This window comes from Pantherophis guttatus, chromosome 1 (genome assembly GCF_059756535.1).
Source record: "Pantherophis guttatus breed Tessera chromosome 1, ASM5975653v1, whole genome shotgun sequence".
Classification (NCBI taxonomy): Eukaryota; Metazoa; Chordata; class Lepidosauria; order Squamata; family Colubridae; genus Pantherophis; species Pantherophis guttatus.
In genome coordinates, this window is record NC_142063.1 from 198,829,327 (window position 1) to 198,848,539 (window position 19,213).

Below are 19,213 nucleotides of genomic sequence, written 5' to 3' on the forward strand. Positions count from 1 at the left end.
TGTTTGGAAAAGCTGTTCCAGCCTCGTGCTGCTGTCCTAATTGTTGACCATCAGTTGGTGTTGGATTTTATTTTCCACTCCAGATTTAGAGTTAAGTTTTTTTCATAAAGCATGTGTTTTCTAGCAGCACTTTCCTGATTCATAAAGTTCATTTTATAATTGTTTGGTTTAATGGATAGAATGTTGTCAGCACAGCTGGTACAACTGGGCAACGAGGCACTGTGTTAGGAATAAGGAGTTTATCAGATTGTTTGTGTATAGTGTATTGAGAAATGCTAACCAGGAGAGCAACAGCAAAGAATGAAGTAGTTCCAAATTTCTATGAAAATGTATGTTTCCCTGTTGGTGACACTTCAATGCAGGCTGGTGCTTCAAGACTTGACAATATTGTTACATTAACTTCCACATCTTTCACTTTTGGAGGTTACTTGGGTGAATTAACACTATAATTGAGGTCCTCCTAAGTGGCTGTTCCATTCTTACTGATTTTTCCTCTTTCAGGTGCAGATAGCATTATTGAAAAGGCATCACATTCTGGGATGATCAATCCAAGCCGTCAGTGGCAGGTCTTGAAGCAAAATTCTGGAGTAGCTCATTTTGAATACCAGATCCGAGTCACCTGTGATGAACACTACTACGGTTTTGGATGCAACAAACTTTGTCGACCAAGAGATGACTTCTTTGGACACTATACTTGTGATCAGAATGGCAATAAAACCTGTTTGGAAGGCTGGATGGGACCAGACTGCAACAAAGGTTTGTAATACCCATGATCTGTTTCTTATATATCCTCCACTCCCAAATTCTAGAGACCAAAAACAGTTATCTTTTTAGGCTAACTAAACATCTGCTCAAAAAAGTAGTTTTGTCATAACTTGGGCAAAATTAGAATATAGTTTTATTTAAAAATATTTTAGGCTGACTTTTTTGGGTCCAAAATTTAGATGGCTTACAGGATGGGAACAAATTAACAGTCAGCACAGTCACAAAATACTATTATTATGGAAATAATAAAAGGGACATTAGACCCATTAATGTAAAGGGCAGCTACATCAAATCACCTACAGGAGTGGCTATGTTTTGGGTGATACCAAATTATCTAAGGCGATTAAAATACAAGGACAACAAAAGGTCTGAAAGAATATCCCTAAAATAGAGGAATAGGCAATTCAGTGACCAATGTAGTGTACGCTAACAAAAAAAAAAAGTTCTAACTTCACATGTGTGCTAATGGAGTCAGATTCAATCATGACTGACCAGGTAGAATGATTACAGATGTGGTCAAGAGGGTTCTAGGAAACATCCAGTTTTTTTTTTAATTGCTGTGATTAAAGGCAAATTCCATGCTGGGAAACATGGAGGAATGAACAGATACTACTGTAATTAAGTTACCAGAAATGTAATGTCTTTATGGGGAGGTTACCTTTGAATGTTATATGCAGTTTAGTTTAACTCAGGAGGAAAGTGGTAGGAAAGGTAAAATATTTGGGGTTCTTTTGCTCAGAAAAGAGTAAGCAAAAGAGACACAAGTATATAAAATTATGTTGGATGTAGAGAAAATAAATAAATGGAGAAATTATCTTCCTCTGTTATAATCTGAGAAATTAAGGTTAGTTGACGAAATTGAATGGTGAACAAATCAAAACAGATAAAAGAAGTACCACAGGATCCAATCTGGGTCAGAGGAGGGCTCCAGCACAAGTCCGAAAGCTCAGAAGACAAAACCTCTGGTCCCGGTGACCGACCCAGATTGGATCCTGTAACATTATCCTGGGACACGTATATTCGCCTTCATTCTAAAAAAGAAGTACTGCTTCATACAAGATGCAGATAAACAGAACAAGTTGCTTCTGCAAGCTGTAATGATGATACCAGTTTAACTTGTTTGAAAAGCGGATTAGATCAGTAAATGAAATTTACTTGCCCACAGTGCAGTTGGCAAAATGCAGATATCACATGAACTAACCTCTTTCACCTAGTGATACAGCCATCCTTGAACAGTTACATTCCCTACCAGTGAAGGTTCTAAAAGGATTTAAACAGCATAAAGCCTGTGTTACAGCAATCCAACTTGGACACCACTAGCGCATGAATAACTGACTTCTCCAGGGAGAGTTGCAGCTGGCAAAACAAAACAAAACTCCTTAACATTGCTGCCTAAGCTTTCTCAGCTAGTGATATATCCAGGAGACCTCCCAAGCTGTGTTTGTATTTAGTTTAATAATGCATGATTATTTTGTGAGTTGTGACTTCCATTCAGTACCTCATATGACTTGGTCTAACATGGCCTCTTGGAGGTAGTACTGTGCTTGCAGATCCTCACTTAATACAGGCCATTAGGCCAATTTCCCTGCCCAACTGGGCTGTATGTGTGAGTGAGTGAATGAGAAAGAGTGATTGTGGTTTTTTGGAATACTTTTAAAAATATTATATACGTATTGAGCTGCAAAACAAAACTTATGCTTCTTTATATAGCCAAGAATGCATCTGAGGGCTATTAGGCCTCTTTTTTAAAAAATAAAAATAAAAATGGTAGTTTTCCTTCCTTCCTGGAAGAAGGATAGTAGTAAATTATGTGTGGCCCTTTTACAACCTGTGGACTTCAACTCCCAGAATTCCTGAGACAGATTGGCTGTCTCAGGAATTCTGGGAGTTGAAGTCCACAGGTTGTAAAAGGGCCACATTTGCCCACCCCTGACACAGGATCATAATTAGGGGTTATATCCTCTATGTCAGTCATTTTGTGAATGAATGAGCCCCCTCCCAGTAGCCATCTTCTAGCAAGCACCCACAGGATGTCCTCAACATTCCAGACAGAGGTGACCATCAGTCCCCAGAGCCTGGGGACGCCTAAACAATAGTGTTCAGCATGAAGGTATCATGAATCATAACCAAATGTGTCCTCTTTAAAAAGCATCCATAAGGATTATATCTCAATTGTGGAGTGTTTAACTTTGTCCAGCACAGTCCCAGGTATAAGCCGTCAGATTTCCAAAACGGAGGAGCGGGTAGCAGAGTGATAGGGAAAGATGGCTACCTGAGCTCCTGCTACTAACCAGAACAGAAGTGAATTTTGGGGTGTCAATTTAAGAATGTTTTGCTCTTAAGACTTCCATCGGTTTGCCTTCTCTTCTCTAGTTTTACTTTTTAAGAAATCTTTGTGAGAAGTTTTTTTGGAGGTCTACACTTGCTTGCAAATCGGGTAGAGTGAATTTGCAATTGGACAGGGACTCCCTCTGTGCTGAGACCTCTGATAAAAATGACCTGTACTCTGATACCTGCAGCTGCCATTTAGGCTTAGCAAATGCCTCCAGTCCAGTGGCTCCCACTAGAAGGCCTTTGGAGACCACATTGTTGCACACATCCAAGAAGAGTGTGGATTGCCTGTGAAAGTCTAAGATAGCCATGCCTGCTTGCTTTTTGGCCTTACCCACCTCTGGCATGCACCCCTTTCCTGAAAGTTAGATACAATTTTGCTTGATTTGAAAACAATCCCATTCTGAGTCTGGCACATCTCCCATTCCTACCCACAAACATGCATTAAAAAAAACAAAACCCCAGATTCCTTTGTTAATGCTAAGAAAGCAAGTGAAAGACCCTCGGTTGCTTTTCTGTTCTGTGTTGGCTGTGGTACTATCAGTGCACTGCCAATCATCAAAACATTTCACTGTCGGAGTCGGTGAAAGGTGCTTTTATGCAAATGATTTGCAGTTATAATACCTGGGTGCCTAAATGTATAGACTTAAGTTGAGAGACAGAAAATGCTGCAGGCCAGTAAAGTCTTTAGAACTCTCAACATTGGGCTCATGTAATTTTGTTAATGAAGCTTTCACCAAGCAGTTGGGACCCCTTCTTTGTAGGTTGCTAGCATGAAGCAATTCAGTTTTCTTTTCTAGAAGGCTTCATTCAAGGGCCCCACTGCAGTGCTGACTGGGCTATTAAAAACTTTCCAGGGGATTCAAGCAGTGGAGAAATCCAATTTTTTTTACTACCGGTCCTGTGGGCGTGGCTTGGTGGGCGTGGTGTGGTGTGGCTTGATGGGCGTGACAGGGGAAGGATGCTGCAAAATCCCCATTCCCTCCCCACTCCTGGGGGAAGGATATTGCAAAAACTCCATTCCCACCCCACTCTGGGGCCAGCCAGAGGTGGTATTTGCAGGTTCTCCGAACTACTCAAAATTTTTGCTACCGGTTCTCCAGAACTTGCTGGATTTCACCCCTGGATTCAAGGTGCAAGAAATGTTACTTTGTGCCTTTATTTCTCCTAAATTTCCTCTCTTTTTAAATTTCTCCATTTTTTCTTCTTTTCAGCAATCTGTCGTCAGGGTTGCAACCCCAGACATGGTTCTTGTAAAATACCCGGCGAATGCAGGTAAAAGCAAAGAAATCTTTTCTTCCTTAAATGATTCAGAATTGCTGTAAAACTAAGAAGTAAAAAAAAAAAAAAAGCACAGGAGTTAGCATTAGGGCAGTCTTGATGTTTAATTTCGAAGCAAATATTCTCGACCCCAGGGCTCGGGAAAGAAAACAATGTTTTGGGGAGATGCCTTGGAAAAGCCTGTTGCATGTAAACATATTTCTTTTGGGTCCGGAGGCAGGAAGTCAAATAGATTGTGAATCTTCTATTCTGAATGACAGCTAAACTCTTGGCCCAACGTTAGTGTGTAATCCATTTACTTACTTCTAGTAAATGTAATTATATGACTGGTTTTAGCTTTCGCCATCTCCTCCCCTTCCCCCCCCTCCTTTCCCTCAACGTTTCCCACCAGTAGGCACAAGTTGAGCATTCTTGAGATGGGATTAATGCCTCCTCCTTAGGTCCTCTGCTCTTGGGAGCCAGACTTTAGAGTGATGAGAGGTTAATAGCTTGGATGGAATCTTGTCCGTCCGTAGATCTTCTTGATGAGGCAGAGGGCTGCTGTGGTTCTTTGATGTCTCCTTTCTTTTCTGGCAAACAGACAAGGTTGGAGTGAGTGGTAGGTAGGGAGAACAGCTTGCATGTAGCCAGACTCGGAAAGCCAAGAACCATGATTATGTTGTATCCTTGAATTGGGTTTGCATTAAGGTAAGGCTGGCGAGTATTATTGGGCTAGGAACCTTTGCTTCTTTTCTTTCTGGAGTAATTGGCTGCCTGTGTTTCAGGCGCAGAAAAGGGAGCTCCTGAGACTGGTAGGCAGAGGCCCTCCAGAAGCTGGCTGTGTAATCAGACATATTGTGGGGTTTTTGGTTTCTTCCCTAGTCTGACTTCGAGACTTGGTCACCGAAGCCAGAAGCATTTGGGGAGGTCAGGAAAATCTCTGGCCTCAGGGAACCGCTTGAGGTTTGGAGCTTTGCAAGTCGGAATCCAAAGGATAGGTTTATATTCCAAAAAGTGGTGGCAAGCACAGTGAAAAGGGGGTCAACCAGACCTCGTCCTTCCCCTTCCACTGGCAAGCATTGTGCCCAATCACATCACACCAAGCCAACACACTCCTTCCTCTTTCTTAATCTCAAAGCCAATCAATTCCCTGCTTTTCTCTCCCTGGTAACAGCTCCCACCCCATTTGTGTTCTCGAGTTTTTCGGAAGAGGAGTGGGCCACTGCCAATAACTCCATAAGTACCTCTCTTGCCCCTCTGTAGAAAAACAGGACTATTACTTGTAGCGGTGGGTGGGGAGAACAGCAATGTCTGGCAGCTTTCAAGCCTTTATTGATCCGTGTCTGCCTGGAGAAGATCCTGAAAAGGAAAGGAATGTACAGGTAGTTGTCGACTTACAACAGTTCATTTAATGACCAAAGTTTCAACATTACTGAAAAAAGTGACTTATGACCATTTTTCACACTTACGACCATTTCAGGATCTCCATGGTTACATGATCAAAATTTGGATGCTTGGCAACTGACTTATATTTATGATGGTTCCAGTGTCCTGAAGTCATGCGATCAACTTTTGTGACCTTCTGACAAGCAAAATCAATGGGGAAGTCAGATTCACTTAACAGCCGCATTACTAACTTAATAGCTGCAGTGTTTCACTTAACAACTGCGGCAAGAAGTCGTAAAATAGGACAAAATTGACTTAACAAATGTTTTTCTTGGCAACAGAAATTTTGGGCTCCGTTGTGCTCGTAAGTCAAGGACTACCTGTCAGTGAGGCTGGCAATTGGTCACCCCAGGAGAGCCCTTGTGCAGTACACAACATTCATTCAGCAGCAGTAGTAGGAGACTCTGTGCGCTCTCGGGGTCCTTGCTCCACATTAGAAGTGGCTTCCACCTTGTAGCTGCCACAGTATTTGCAAAAGAGAGGAATCTGTCTGGAACAGGACGACCCAAGCATGGTTGCTTTCCTGAGGGATTTCTCAGTTGCAGAAATGGAATATGATTATGTCGGGAAGAGAAATGCTAACTATGAATAAGAATAAGAACTGGAAGGAACCTTGGAAGTCTTCTAGTCCAGCCCCCTGCTTAAGTAGCGAAGACCCTATACCATTTCAGACAAGTGACTGTCCAGTCTCTTCTTGAAAACCTCCAGTGATGAAGCAGCCACAACGACCGAAGGCAATGAGCTTGAGTGCCCTTCCCCTTTCAGCCATCAGAGCTTTTCTTTGAGACTCCTTCCACGAAAGGTGGTCCCTATCCCAGGGCTGCCTGGAATGGAGGGAGGTGGGCAGGGCAGGTAGGCCCCATCCCGTGCCTTTGTTGTGGAGACATTGCTGAAAAACAGGCGTGCCTGCTTTTTAAAAAAGGCAAGGAGTGAATGGACCCTTTTACACAAAAATAGGATCAAAATCAATCCAAGTGGTGCTAACAGAATTATCCTGAAGAGAAAAGTGGTGAGATTCTTGCTCTCTGACTGTCTCTCCGTGCAGACTCGCCCTCAGTCAGCCTGTCGTATTTCTTTGCCCTATTTTGGTTGGGCTGGATCCCAAGAGATGCACAAGCCAAAGCAGCAAAAGATTTGTGCTTCTGTCATCCAGCTGAATGTGCCTTAGAGGGTTTGCCTGCATTCCTTGCTAGCCAGAACAACAGGCTTTGTTTCCAGAGTTCAAGCCTTCCTGTGCCTCTCGCCTCCCACTTGCTGCCCAGACATGCATTATTGCCCTTATTTACTTAAGGTGCAACTTTCCCACACTTCTTTTTTTTAATATATATATATAGTACTTCCAGCAGCAGAGCTGCCCTTCCTGATACCCCAGCCTCAATTATCTTCTTGGACTCGGGGAAAAACCAAACTATACGGTGTGTTTTTTTTCCCACTGGGTTGGGATGAGTCATAGTCTGCTATGTTACAGATGCAGCCGTTTAAAAATAAAACCCCAGCCGAAGCTGCTTTTAAGACCTAAAAACAAAAATGTATAGAAGTTTCTCTCATTCTCGTTAGAAGCGATGTAGAGCCGGGGAAAAAAAGGGAAAAAGAAGACCTGATCAAGATGAAATGGGCCCATTTTGTAAGCCAGGCTCTATTTTTGAAGCATACAATGGCTGGATGTACGTTAATGTGGAAAAGGCCTAATAAATTCCTCTGCTAAAATTAGCCTGGCTTCAGTTTGGCTTGTTTTTTTGGAACTGAACTATCAAGATGGGCCTTGCCTAACATTAAAAATAAAGTAGGACTTTTGGAGGCTGGGTTGTTGTTTTTTTTCCCCCTTTATGCTGCTCTGTGTTGAAGCTGTGTGTGCTGCAAGAGGCTGTTGGCAGTTAACTACAGCGGTCTGTTCTGGAAGTCCCTCTTCCCCAACATCACGTTCTCCTTTCCAGCATTGGCTGCCAGTGATGGGGCCTGTAGTCCAAGCTTTCAGGCAGCTTTTTGTGAGGGGCAGGAGAGAAGCCGCTATAAAGCTTTTGTTCTGTGCAAGGATTGAAATCTGTCTTTTGTCCTTCTGGGCCTTCTTTATTCAAAGGGGAACTTCCATTTCCTCTGCTCTGCTGCTCCCAGAGAAGATCCCACAGTCAGGACTTGAAATACCTGTTGTTTTCAATCTATCAGTGGCATCAAGGCATCTGTCTCTCTCAAAGCTGCTGCTGCTGTCAAAAAAAAAAAGATAATAATTAGGGGGAGTGGCTTTCCATTTGAGGTTGTTTTTTTTTTAAGGAGAATTGAAGCATGATATTAGCGCTAAGTGATTAGCTCCCCAGTCATATCCCTGTCATTTTTTCCCCCTCATCACAAGGCTGTATGGCAGGGTATTGCTTTGAAAATCAAATGAAAAGGCTTGTTTTGGAAAGTTAGGTCCAGTGGAGTTGAGTAATTGCAATTGATTGTTTCTTTCCAGATATTGGGCATGATGAAATGCCCTTTTTTTTTGTTCACTTACAATTTCACACTTGCAAATTTTTCATTACCACCTCAGATAGTACATTTTATTTTATTTATTTTTTAAAAAAATTGGCAGTGCACAAGGGCTGGAATGCGGAGGGAGACTGGCTGTTTGGATAATAAATGATTTTTCCCAGATTTTGTTGTTACGTCAACATGTTACGTAGTACGTGTTTGTTTGTTTTAAACTTACATACGCCTTTGAGCCAAAGTTTAAATAAAATCATCATAGAAGTGGGGTCCCTTTATTGAGCTATGTCTGGGGCAGCTATATCAACCCCCCCACCCCATCCCTTTCCTTTCATCTTGTGTATGGAAATATCAATTATCAAATGGAAATATTGCTTTAGAACTTCTGTTGTTATCTGTCTTAAAGTGGCTTCCTTCTCATGTCAGCCTGTGACTCCTAGTAACTGCATAGTACATACCCCAAACAGTGGTACATCTATGAGCAGAGTTGTGAGCAAAGGGAAACCTAGTTAGCTAGCTGCTTCATCCTGCTGGGCTGTTTGCCTTTCTGCTGAAATGTCCCTAACCCCTTGTATTCATGAGGGTCTTTGGATAATTGTCGCTCCTCCTGACTCATTCTTTTCTCTTTTCACCCTGATCCCTTTCTCTAATCCATTTGTCAAGGCCCAGAGATTGATCTCTTGTGTCCACCCACCCACTCTCCCTCCTGCGTTTGTGTGAGCTTCAGAATAGCATAGAGTCTTGTTTTCAATGGCTCCACACTGAGCCTCCCAGAACAGTTATTCTTTTGTACAAAGGCTGCCTTTACAGACCTTGGTTAAAACTATTTGTTTACAAGAAGCCACCAAATAAGTCTCAAAAAGAATGCTGCCATTAAAAAAAAAAACAGGAAAGCAAAACTTGGACTTTCCAACCGCTGGTCCTTTTATTTCCTTTCGGGATATAATTCCAAGCTCTCTTTCTTTGAAGGTGTCAGTATGGATGGCAAGGCCAGTACTGCGATAAATGCATTCCACACCCGGGCTGTGTCCATGGCACTTGCAACGAACCGTGGCAATGTCTCTGTGAAACCAACTGGGGTGGCCAATTCTGCAATAAAGGTAGGCTGGATCTAGGAGGAGCTGTGAGGGGGTTGGAAATGCAGATAAATATCATGGAGGTTGGGATGGTAGGTAGAAAGTGCACTTTGGCCCTGCTGGCTTTGCTCCCTTATTCTGCTTATGAGCTTGCTGCCATCTGGTTGCTTTGTCTTGGAGTATAGTATGGCAGAGGACACAAAACATCTGTTTTGAAACCCTCTTATTCATTCTTTGGCTCCTGTTTATCCCTTGCAGATCTCAACTACTGTGGAACTCACCCGCCTTGTTTGAACGGAGGGACCTGTAGCAACACAGGCCCTGACAAATACCAGTGTTCCTGCCCTGAAGGCTATTCCGGACAAAACTGTGAAATTGGTAAGAAATTCTCTAGGAGCTACTTTGTTGTATTCAAGCACCATGCCTGCACCCCTAGGGATTTTCTGGGCAGTACAAGAGATTGGGGCGTGGGGGGGGGAGTGCAAAATTACATTTCAGTACACAGTAAGGAAACAATGGTTCTCCAGAACTTCGGACTCCAGCTTTCATCTGGCTTACCCAGGATGGCTAATGGCAAGGATAATGGGATCTGAAGTCTAAAAGAGCTGGAGAAATACCATACGGCTTCCAGTCTTGAGGAAGTCAGCCACAACCATTATTTTCATGCGTTTATTAAAGGTTAATTCCCATTAAGAAAAATTTTCTTGTTATAGACACATGCATGCACCAATTAAAATGTAAATACAACACTGAAGTACTAATGTAGTACTAGTATAGTAGTAAAATACTAGAATAATACTGGCACTGAAGATGTTACTTAGTTGGGTAATGAAATGTCTGCAATATGATGACTTGAAATTTCTGGAGAAGGCCATTGCCTTGAGTGGATCTTTTGGAAATGCTCACCAGTCACCATGCAGTTAAAATCAACTTGGTTCAGAAATGTGTGGTGTAATGAGACAACTGGTAGGTGTGTTTCCAAACCATCCAATCCAGATAACACCCTAGACCAGATTTCGCCAACCTTTCCAGCTTTGCAGACCAGTGAGGGGGCGGGGGGGTGGGGGGAGAGAGAGGATGGTTCCGTCCGAGCAATAGGCAAGCGCCCATGCGCAGCTCCATTTGTGTGAGCGCTGGGCACGCGTACCCGCCGTTCGCACAAATAAAGTGCATGTGCCCTCACTGCTTGTGCAAGTGTGGATGTGCATACGTGCTCGCCCACCACTTCCGCGCCCCAGTTCCGAACGGCTCAAGGCCCAGTAGTGGGCCATGGCCTGGGGACCCCTGCCCTAGTCCTTGAAGATGGCACTGGGAAGAATGTGTGATCAGGAAGTGTGAAGTGGTTGTTGAGAAGTGAGTCAGTGGTCTCTAGCTTAGTACCCTTCCATTGGTTTCAGGGTAACCCTGGTAGCATTCAAAGATGGGCAGAGTATTAGGTCTACCGCAAGATGGAGGAGCCAAAGGAAGCAAGGAATGACTTTGAGGGTAAGAGAGGTGGTTCACCTTGGCAGCTTTGGCTAAACTGAAGGGAATTCTGTTCTTGCTGCAGCGGAACACGCCTGTCTTTCGGATCCTTGCCACAACGGAGGAAGCTGCCTTGAGACCCCTACTGGATTTGAATGTGTCTGTGCATTAGGCTGGGCAGCACCAACCTGCATGCTTAGTAAGTGAATTGGAATGATAAAGCTTTAACCTCTCTCGCCTCCTTAAGTGTCACAGAAATTTCCAAGTGGTTCTTCATAGTTATTACTGTCAGATATCATGCCAATTAACCAAAACACAGGACCAGTTTCTACCTTTTAAAGATTCTCCGTTAAGAATTCTTAAATCCTTAAACTGTTTGTTACTCGTACACCTTGCCCAGTATTATCTGCGAGGCTGGAAGAAGAAAACCAGAGCATGTTCTTCTGTCTTACATGTGTTATCCTTTCAGTTCCAGTGTCCATGGACAAGTAAAAAATTGTACTTCAGGAGAGATTAGAACTGCAGTTAAGGACAGATTAGAACTGAAAAGCAGAGCTGGGCAGTACTTTGTCATATAATCCCAGAAAAGATGTTTTGGAATATGCAGGAATGCAAAGGAAAATAGAATGGCACTGTTCCTTGTTTATTAAAATTATTATAAGGAAAATTATTATATTAAAATAATATGTACAGAACGTCCCAGGTTGGTTGGGGAGATACTAGTGTGTGAAACCCTGGGGAGTCCCATTTAGGGTTAAGAGTACAAGGCTGGAAGGATTGAATGGATAATAAAACAGCGCTCTGTGTTTTCCTGGGCCCCACTTGAACTTCTCCCAAGTATAAATTGAATTCACTGGAGTCCTTTTCAGGCTTGAGCTTCTAATCTTGGCACTTAAAAAGCAGGACAGGAATGTTTTTTTGTGAATATCCATGAATGAATATTTTCACTGGCATTCTGGCTGGAGCAGTTGCCTCCTGTTTGAAGACAATGTGAAATTGACTAGTGCTTTTTCTGAAGGCTATTAACGCCAGATAACCTGACCAATGTGAATATTCCTGGAGTTTTGAAAGTTTCTTCTTACCAAAATTCATAACTAATGTTTAAGGATGCCGGAGGCACAAAAGAAAGCTGAGGGGGCAGGGAGGAATGGAAAGTGAAGGGCACAATATAAAAGTTGGATATTTCCTTTGGCATACAGCAAAAAGATGCACAATTGCTAATATGTTGATCAGATGATAATGGCCCTAACCTAAGGCTAAATAAATCTTTTCTTGGCAGATATTGATGACTGTTCTCCAAACCCCTGTGGGCATGGAGGGACTTGCCAGGATCTAGTTGATGGATTTAAATGTGTTTGCCCACCTCAGTGGACTGGTAAAACTTGTCAAATAGGTATGTATGATGGTGAGGGATGTTATGCCTTGAGTTTATCAGGGAAACCACAGGTTCTTCTCTTCCGTGGGCAAAACTGATGAAGGCAGCTTCCCAGATATGATGTTCAGTCTGTGGAGATTGTTAAATTTCATAATATAACAGAATTTTCATGCGTCCCCGTGCATTACGGAAGGAAATGTCAGAGTATCTGAGCCTTCTCATTATATGAGAAATTCAGATATGGCTAATCTGGGAATCTCTGGAGTTGCTTGAATTCAGAGGAGGAGAACGTCCTTACCATTTTCCCAAGGACACAAGACTAACCTGTGCAATTATCTTAGCCCTTCCCATCTCCCTGCACGGGGGAGGTAGGAGAGTAGCCCCCTTTATGCAACTCTTGAGACTGCTTGCTTATCTTGGGATCAGCTGTGATGCATAATTGGCTGCTGTGAAGGGCAAATATTCCTTCTCAAGGCAGTGCATTCTCCTCCCTGTTTTTCCTTCTCTTTTGGCCTCGTGGGAAAGTCAGGGCATCCCACCAGCCTTATTAACTCATTCAACCAGGAGAATTTGCAGCTGCATTCCAACCTCTGGCTTGATCCTCGGAAGAATGAGTCCCCTGCACTTCGAAGGCCATGTTTTAATCCCAAAGACTGGGGATGCTCTATTCCTTGGCTAATCTCCATTTCACTCACCTCTTCCTGCCTCCCCCTTCCCTTTTAAAAGTAATTGCTCTTAATCGTGGGGACCGGTGCCTCAATGCTACTGATGCCATTGTGAAAAATCAGAATATGCTTTAGTGATTTAAGCACAGGACTAGGCAGCCTGGTGCCGTTCCTGAAGTTTGGGACTGTATTTCCTCTAGTTTGTGATGACAGGCTGCGGCTGCTGGGAGTTGTATTCCCCAATGTTTGGAGGGCATCAGGTTGCCTAGCCCTGAAGTTGTTCTCCTCTTGCTTGTGCAATCCGTGTAATCTTTCAGAGTCTGCTAGCTTTTAATAAACATGGAGTGCCTGCTGTGAAAACAAGAGAGGGGTGTGCTTTCCTCTTTCACTCTACCCACAGCTGAGCATTGAGCAATTCGTTTTCTCCTTTCAGATGCCAATGAATGCGAGGGCAAACCTTGTATCAATGCCAATTCCTGCAGGAACCTGATTGGTAGTTATTACTGCAATTGCATTGCTGGTTGGACTGGCCAGAATTGTGAGACAAGTAAGTGTGTGTGTGTGTGTGTGTGTGTGTGTGTGTGTGTGTGTGTGTGTGTCTTTGGGTGGGGGGAGTCGAAGGGCAAAATGTTGCAATGTGGCACCAAGCTTGGAGTTTAAATTTTGGCATAATTCAGCCAGGAGGAAAGGGGAGGGGAAGGTTGGGGGGGGTGAAGAGTCACTGATGTTTTTAGAAAGGGAGTAGTCAATCTGGCAAGAATAAGAAGCAATTTTATCAGACCCATTAGTCCACAATATGGCTAGGTTCTGATAAGGTGCCTTGAAACAATGATGTGAAGTTTCAGTTTAACTCTACTGGAAGAATTGCTGAAGGTTCCCACCCATTTACAATAACGTTATCTCAAGGAAAGCAAGCAGGAAACTTCACAGAGTTTATCTAGCTAGAGCTACAGAGCCCCCTGATTTTTTTTTTTTCTTTCTCTTTTCAATCTTGGATTTCAGTTGCTGTGTTGCCTTCCCACTCAAGCTTGTGTTTTTCTTTTTCTTCTTTTAATTACAGATATTGACGACTGTGTGGGACAGTGTCAGAATGGAGGGACTTGTAAGGTAAGTAAGGGTTGATTCCCTTCTGATGGGTCTTAGTGCCATTTTTCAGCAGGGAATAGTGATGAAGAGTGAATAGGCAGCACAATCTCTTTAGAATTTGTGTCATTTTTGGCTAGATTTCTGCTAATCTGAGAATGGGATTTGGGAGAGGAGTGAAGCAGGGATGGGTTCTACTTACCTTTGCTACCGGTTCGCATCATGCCCACGCGCGCACATGCGCAGATCACTTAGGATGACGTCTGGGTCAGTGGGCGGAGCCTCCTGCCACTTTTACTACCAGTTCTATAGAACCGGTCCGAACCAGGGGCAACCCACCACTGGAGTGAAGTCCTCATTATTCTCACTGAAAGAATCTTTTCTCTCAAAATACGCCTCTAAGGTTCCATCTTTCTCCTCCTCTTTTTTAAATTAAGCTCGACAGTGGTCAGTTGGAGAAAGATCACAGATAATTTTAAGTTCTAGTCAACAAGCAAATCCAGGGAACAGATTGGGAGGCTCCATAATTGAATTCACAAAAATCAAATTCCTTAAAGCACCCTACAACAGCCAGAGTTACTCACTTGGTTCAGAAAGGTTGTGGCGCTGGATTGCATGTTATTTCGGCCCAGCGTTCCCGCTGTGAAACAAAATCTCCCCTTCGGAAAGGTTGCCAGTCAAATCTAAATTCAACCATTTTACTCTTTAAATCCCAAGGAATCCTATTTCATACACTTGCCTCCCTCATTGGTCCATCTGTGGAAGCTTATTTTATTACCACATTGTTTCGTAGAAAAGGCCTTTTCTGATCATTCTAGAAATGAATGTTAATGCTCAATGCTTGTCTTGCTTAGTATTATTACTGCTAGGGTCAACACGCTAACCTGCCCACGAAGCACATAACCATGGTTTGGTTACAATCATGAATAGTTTGCACACACCATAAGTATAACGGGTGGATTTTCCATCAGATTAATCGACTGTGAAATGATCACATTAAGACTTAGCATGATGCGTGAACTAGACCCTTGCATACGAAAATCATTTTATGCTAAATAAGCGCAAAATGAGGTTAATGGTATAGGCTCCCTTGCAGGGACATTCAATTTCATAACACCCTTCCTGTGTCATTTTTCACACTTTAGAAAGCTACACAATCACATGCTATTAAAGCATGTTCAGCAATCTCAATGCGGGAATGCATAATTTGTTGCTACCAGCAGTTGTCTATATTTTAATGGATTCCATCTTTAGCCTATCCTTCATTCAAACTGGCACGCTTCTCCCTCTGCTCTGCTCCCGCTGGCTTCTCATTTTAATTCTCTCACCAGTTAGAAAGAGGAGGGCTTCTACACATGAAACGGGAGTTCAGCCTGACATGGAACAGATTGTTGCTCACCCACAAATTAGGTAGTGAGCACAAAATGTATGCGTTTTTTTTCCCTTTTTTTTTTTCCAGGGAAAGAGGCTGGGAGAGAGGCCTGAATTTCCTCCCACTTCTATTCTGCCCCTTTTTTCTCAGCTTAGTTTAGTAAGGAGGATCAGGCTGTTATCAAAGTGGTAAAAAATTGTAGAACAAAAACAGGGTTTTACAGTGCCATGAGTCCATCCTTAGGGTCGTCCTCCTGTAAACTTAAGTATCTCCCTCTAGGCCAGAGGTGTCAAACTTGATTTCATTGAGGGCCACATGAGGGTTCTATTTGACTTTAGGGGGCCAGGATGAGTATTGCTAGGGTGGGCGTGTCCAGTTTGACGTCACTAGTGTGGGGGATGCCTGCAGGCCCGAGCTCCGTTTTTGGCTGTGACGGCCTCTTGCAACCCGGACCTTGAGTTTAACACTCCTGCTTTAGGCTATGAATTTCAGACTGCGTATGCAGGAATGAACAGCGTCAGTTGCCTCATCCTGTCTGGTTAGCTCTGATGATGCAGCGACTTGGTTTCTTCCCCGTTGCCCTTCAGTGGATTTGCATCGCACAGGTGGTCCTCGATTTATGGCCATTCATTTTGCAACCTTTTGAAGGTTCAGTGGCACTGAAAAAAGTGTTTTACAACCAGTTCGGCATACCCACAGTTACATGATCAACATTCAGACCCTTGGTAATCAGCATGTGCGGGATTAGTTCTCAATTTACAACAGTTCGTTTAGTGGCCATTCAAAGTTAGAGTAGTACTGAACAAAAGTGACTTATGGCCATTTTTCACACTTATGACCATTGTAGCATCCCCATGGTAATGTGATTTACATTCAGATGCTTGGCAACTGACTCACATTTATGACAGTTGCAGTGTCCCGGAGTCATGTCATCCCCTTTTGCGACCTTCTGACAAGCAAAGTCAACGAGGAAACCAGATTTTACTTAACTGTGTTATTAATATAACAACCGCAGTGATTCCCTTAACAAATGCAGCAAGAAAAGTTGTAAAACGGGGCAAAACTCACTTAACAAATTTCTCACTTAAAAACCTACATTTTGGGCTCAGTTGTGGTCGTACGTCGAGGACTACCTGTATTTACGATGGTCGCAGTGTCCTGGTGTCATGTGATCATCATTTGCCACTTTCCCAGCCAGTTTCTGACAAGCAAAGTCAGTGGGGGAAGCCAGCTTTGCTTCACCACAATGTGACTCACTTAACAACTGCAGTGATTCAGTTCACTGTGGCAAAAAAGTTCATAAAATTCAGCATGACTCACTTCACAACCATTTCATTTAACCCTGGAAACTCTGGTCCCAGTGGTGGTCATAATTTGAGGACTCCCTCTAAGTCCCAGCGGTCCCAGCGCACATGGTCCAAAGAGAAGGGCTTGTGTAAAGTTGTGGTCTTAACACCATCCTAGGATAGTGATGGCTAACCTTTTCCGGACCGAGTACCCAAAGTGCGCATGCGCAAATGCATGCGCCTGAACCCCCAAAATGCAATGCGCGCGTGGCCCCCACACATGCACCCTGTCCCCCAGACATTTCCTGTCCCCCACGCATGCGTGGCAGAGACCCAAAGGCCAGCTGGTCGGCAAGAGGTGCGCATGCGCAGCAGAGCTGAACTGGGGCAACGGTTCGGGTGCCATCAGAGAGGACGCTCTGTGCCACCTCTGGAACGCATGCCATAGGTTCACCATCACGGTCCTAGGACATCAAACGTCCTTTCTCTGTGTTTTGCGTTGTTTGCATGTGTGAATGCTTTGTGTTTATTGGCAAGGTAAACTAATCTCATTTTGTTTCGTTTTTCCACCCTTTTGTCTTTCCAGGATTTAGTGAACGGTTATCGCTGTCTTTGTCCACCTGGCTATATCGGGGATCACTGCGAGAGAGACATCAATGAATGTGCAAGCAACCCTTGTTTGAATGGGGGCCACTGCCAAGATGAAATCAATGGCTTCCAATGTCTCTGCCTGGCTGGCTTTTCGGGAAACATCTGTCAGGTGAGGCAGGTTCCAGATAAGAGCTAACTCAGTGTGCAGTTCCTGGATCTGTAGGCTGAATACCTGCATTCAAGTGAGCAAGTGTTAATAGACGCTTTATTTTATTTATTTATTTATTTAAAAAAAAAACAGCCATCAAGGGTGAGGTGTGGGAATTCATAACTTGGGGAGCGTTCGTGTGCATTCAGGTTGCAAGCGCTCAGTGTGTCTCTACCCAGCCTCTGCATGCCGTTTGATAACCGTATTATTTTAGCGAGGCTGGTGAGAGCTGCATTGTGTCTGGCGTACACAAGGCAGTAGAGGTGGCAGATAAAAAAGGTCAGATTCCACATTTCCTTCCTGTGACCGTGGGAAGAAGATGAATAAAGCCTTTGACTTAGATCTTCTCTTCTTTCCTCCCTCTCTACCATCATCACTGACAGTTGGACGTAGATTATTGCGAGCCCAACCCTTGCCAGAATGGGGCCCAGTGCTTCAATTACGAGAGCGATTATTTCTGCAGCAACTGTCCGGATGATTACGAGGGCAAGAACTGTTCCCACCTCAAAGATCACTGCCGCTCGACTCCTTGTGAAGGTATGCTTTTTGAACCTTTGCGCTAGGAAGTGTAGCAGTCGCTCATTCGCCCGGGGACAATGATAGATGCCCTTTGTGCAGAACGTCCCAAATTCAGTCTCCAACATCACCTGAGCTAGATGTCGGTCTGATATTTCTGGTGACTCAGCGTAATCAGTGCTGTGTTAGGTTAGCAGCAGTGGTGGAATTCAATTTTTTTTACTACCAGTTCTGTGGGCATGGCTTGTTGGGCGTAGTTTGTCTTGGTGGGCATGGCTTGGTGAATTAGTTTAGTTTAGTTAGTTTATTATATTTATATACTGCCCTTTTCCCGAAGGACTCAGGGCGGTGAACAGCCATGGTAAAAACAATATACAACAAAACTTTAAAAAGTTAATTAAAATAATTCAATCATTGGCCGAATTTAAAACACCCAACTAAAATCATTTTAAAACCCCTATCAAAACCCAACTTAAAATCCTTTATCCCGTCAGACCAGCTTGGCATGGCAGGGGAAGGATACTGCAAAATCTCCATTCCCACCCACTCCAGGAGAAGGATACTGCAAAATCCCCATTCCCTCCCCACTCCTAGGGGAAGGATATTGCAAAATCTCCATTCCACCCTACTCTGGGGCCAGCCAGAGGTGGTATTTGCCGGTTCTCCGAACTACTCAAAATTTTCACTACTGGTTCTCCAGAACCTGTCAGAACCTGCTGAATTTCATCCTTGGTTAGCAGGCATGGACCATGAGGCAACATAGGTCCTTCAGACCCCGTTTTCTGTGATTACACTGAATATTAAGTTATGCCCTTTAAATGCATTAGCAGCCATTGATCTCCTGCTATTTCGAGGAGGAAGGCCCAGTAACTTTATCATGCATTCATTTCTAAGTAAGTTTAAAAACTGCAGAATATCCCAGCTCTGCCCACTTGGAGAAATCTAATTGAAACCCATCCGATCCAAATTATCTGCTTCAAAGCCCATTCTAAAATTGTTTAGTCCTGAGGCCTTCCTGGTTACATGATGCTCTTGCTCCTAAAGAGTTGGGGATATTTAGAAAACACAAAGTGCTTTAGAATCGTCTTTTTACACTTCTAAGGGATTTTTAATAGCAATATTGAGGGAGTCATAAGATGTAGGTATACTGTTCTGTGGGACTGAAGGTCGTATATCACGTTCTGGAAAATATTGGGGCTGGGTGGAAGACATGGCAAGGGAGAAGCGGATATGTTCAAAGTAGAAAGTGATGGGATCCGTCCGAAGTGGAAACCATTTTTCTTCCCAAGTTGAACTGTGTTGCATTTCCTCA

General features: G+C 43.5%; 1 protein-coding gene across 1 annotated transcript in view; it reads left to right on the top strand.

Annotated features, from left to right (window-relative positions):
- Nucleotides 1-19,213, top strand: part of JAG1 (jagged canonical Notch ligand 1) — a 60,988-nt gene that overhangs the window by 25,261 nt on the left and 16,514 nt on the right. The window contains exons 4-13 of the mRNA XM_034432378.3: nucleotides 502-756; nucleotides 4,311-4,371; nucleotides 9,235-9,365; nucleotides 9,600-9,719; nucleotides 10,891-11,004; nucleotides 12,085-12,198; nucleotides 13,279-13,392; nucleotides 13,906-13,952; nucleotides 17,173-17,346; nucleotides 17,769-17,922. Of these exons, the coding sequence (XP_034288269.1) occupies nucleotides 502-756; nucleotides 4,311-4,371; nucleotides 9,235-9,365; nucleotides 9,600-9,719; nucleotides 10,891-11,004; nucleotides 12,085-12,198; nucleotides 13,279-13,392; nucleotides 13,906-13,952; nucleotides 17,173-17,346; nucleotides 17,769-17,922 (1,284 nt within the window). The remainder of the gene's footprint in view (nucleotides 1-501; nucleotides 757-4,310; nucleotides 4,372-9,234; nucleotides 9,366-9,599; nucleotides 9,720-10,890; nucleotides 11,005-12,084; nucleotides 12,199-13,278; nucleotides 13,393-13,905; nucleotides 13,953-17,172; nucleotides 17,347-17,768; nucleotides 17,923-19,213) is intronic.